At 40.4% G+C, this 2,845-nt stretch overlaps 1 protein-coding gene across 1 annotated transcript; it reads left to right on the forward strand.

Annotated features, from left to right (window-relative positions):
• Window positions 1-661: 661 nt before the first annotated feature.
• LOC119193010 lies at window positions 662-2,387 on the forward strand. The gene is made up of 3 exons (XM_037446719.1): window positions 662-926; window positions 1,756-1,824; window positions 2,101-2,387. The coding sequence occupies exons 1-3, from the start codon at window positions 701-703 to the stop codon at window positions 2,385-2,387; spliced, it is 582 nt and encodes a 193-aa protein (XP_037302616.1). The 5' UTR covers window positions 662-700.
• Window positions 2,388-2,845: the final 458 nt, after the last annotated feature.

The raw sequence follows: 2,845 nt of genomic DNA on the forward strand, positions 1-2,845 counted from the left end.
CTTTGCATCTTCCGAATGATGATCGGCTAAAACGATATCACAACAAATTATTTTAATCCCCGACTCTAAAATTGGTAACCAGTGTATTAAAGTTAAATATTTTTTGGTTTTAGAAGGCGGTATAATGTTTTGTTAAAAAGTTTTTACTAATCATAAAATACCCGTTTTAATTGGTGACATAATTAAAACATTTGGACGTTGATAATATACTGTTTCCTGTTGATTGTGATTAATCCAAACTAAAATACAATTTTGCGGTCATTTTGCTAATGAAATATAAGGTTACCATCCGTCCGAATTTCCCCGGATTTGTCCTAGTTTGAGAGGGGTCCGGGGTCCATAATTTTTATAGATAAGCGTTAAATTGAAATAAATCTTAGTCAAAAAATTCATAAACGGTGAATGCGGCCAAGGCATGGCAAAATAGTCTACGATCGAACGCCCCGATCTGTGCCCCGCGCGTTGAAAAACATATTTTTCAGAGGTGTTCGGGGACAAACCCATATTTAGGCCAAATTCAATTCAAAGTCCAGGATTTTTCCCTGTTTATCCGGCGTCGGCAACTTAGGTGATGGCGGCCCTAATTAAATATCTGTTATCTTACGCGAGCTGCCGCCTTTATTCTGCGCATGCGTCAGTTCGTGCTGGACTCTGGGTACTGAGCGTTGCGGCGCGGCGTCGTGGCTGCACTTGTGACGACATGGCGACAAAGTATCATGTTGTTACGTTCGTAAATTCTAAAAGTGAGAATGAAACTAAGTATGCCTTCGTGCCGGAATCGTGGGTGAAAGTTCATCGTCTGACGGATAACACGGCTGTGATCGTTTACCCCAGCGAGGACTCATCGATTGAAGAGCGAGTTAGGAAGAATGAGATACCAGCGGCGGACTGGAAGCGGCATTTGTGCGAGATTGTATCTAGTACTAGTAAGTGGTTGAATTCAGTCCCTAGCCTTCTCCCCTCCTCCGATCCTATGAGGTTTCCTCATCCTTCCCCCACACTTTTCCCAGCTATCCCTTCCCAACTTTCCTCCAGGACCCTGCACTCGCCCGGGGATCCAGTATCCCATTCGCGGGTCCCCGGTGTAGCCTGCGAGGTCCAATACTCAAAAAATAACCTGGAAACCAAGTCGTAGTTTATATGTCGGACAAGTATTGAAGGGCTGTAAGGGACTTTAGCGATGGCGGCGACGGCCTCGCATACGAGACACCTACCAGTAAAGGATTGCGAGCACAATGCGACTACCGCTTTGATATTCTGGGTTCCAATACCCGTCCGGTAGTGATATTCGCTTTTATTCAATGTCAGCATGGAGTATGGAATTTGTGCCCAATATATTATATTGTACTGTACTACTGTAAGGAGCTAAGGATTTCAACTAGGCTTTCGACCATCTGCCTGAAACGAGTCCTTGAGTATTTCGGCCATATTGCCCGGAAGAATAGTGACAATCTTGAAAAGATCGTTTTTTACCGGAAAAGTCAATGGTAAAAGATCTCGAGGGCGTAATCCGATGCGCTGGTGGACCAAATCCGCTCCGCTCTTGACAGCAACATGTATGAAGCAATCCACGTTGAAGACCGGCACCATTGGCGCAGTATAGTCCGGAATAAAATGATCCGTGTAGGGGGTCACGACCCTCAGCATTGAGGACATCGACGCAAGAAGAAGAAGAAGAAGAAGATATTATATTGTGGTCGCTGTTCGGACGAAACAAGAATCTCATTTGTTTGAGCGATATGTTTTTTTTTTCAGATGATGTCAACGAAGCAGTTCTTTCCACGTTGCGGTACACAAGCCTAGGATCAGCCTCAGTAAATAAAGGTACACCTTTGTTTATTTTTACATTATAGTTGTATTCCGTCCGCTGTACAACACCGCTCTGAGGTCCTGGGTTCGAATTCCGGGTTAGTATTTTTATGCTCGCTTTTAAATTCTAGATTCCGGGCTGATACTGAGTAGGAAAACCTAATATCACTTTAGTTGACTCGGGCTTCGAACCCAAGACCTCAGCGCTGTATTTGATCCGCAATATAACTACGCCACTAAATCAATAGATTTTACTATTCATACCTAATCATATTTATCGATTTTCTTTAGGTGTCAAAGCGAATAAACATAAATCAAACACTATAGACTTGAATAAGGAACTGTCGAGCAGTAAGAAGCCTCGTATCACATCTCAAGTTCAAAACAATAGAACACCAAGCGAAGGACCCATGGGATCTTCTACACCTATAGCTAAAAATAATACAACCAATACTGAAAAAAATGTACACGAAAATACAAGTTTAATAAAATCACTTGCATTTTCTAACCCTAAAAATAATAAGAACCCGCAAAATGAAATTATATCCAATGAAAAAGAAGACAGACACCATATTTAGTAAAGTCTTCATATTCTGATAACAAAAAACATGAAAATAATATACCAAAATCAATACTAAAGTCTCCCGAAATAGTTTCTACGCCTCAAACTAAGGAAAGTACACTAAATCAAGATAATACATTTAGTGGAGTAAAGCGTAAAGTCCAATTTGAAATGGATAAAAATACGCAACAATCACAAGAACCCACTCAATTTTTTATGCCTCAAGTTAATGATGGAGTTATCGATAATCGACACAATTTAACTAAAGACGACTATAGCTTAGTTATGATTAAAATGACGAACAAAATAATAAGGCACTGTCTTCAAAAGAATCCATTGATTTTTCAGCAGTTGACAATTGTACAAAAGATGAATTAGTGAAAAATCTAAATAAGCCACCAATTTTCAATGCATCTAGATTGTCAGCTGATAAATTTGTAAAACCAAATACGCAAAGTGAACCTGCTGATGAAC

Source organism: Manduca sexta, unplaced genomic scaffold (assembly GCF_014839805.1).
Source record: "Manduca sexta isolate Smith_Timp_Sample1 unplaced genomic scaffold, JHU_Msex_v1.0 HiC_scaffold_3504, whole genome shotgun sequence".
In the NCBI taxonomy this organism is placed as follows: domain Eukaryota; kingdom Metazoa; phylum Arthropoda; class Insecta; order Lepidoptera; family Sphingidae; genus Manduca; species Manduca sexta.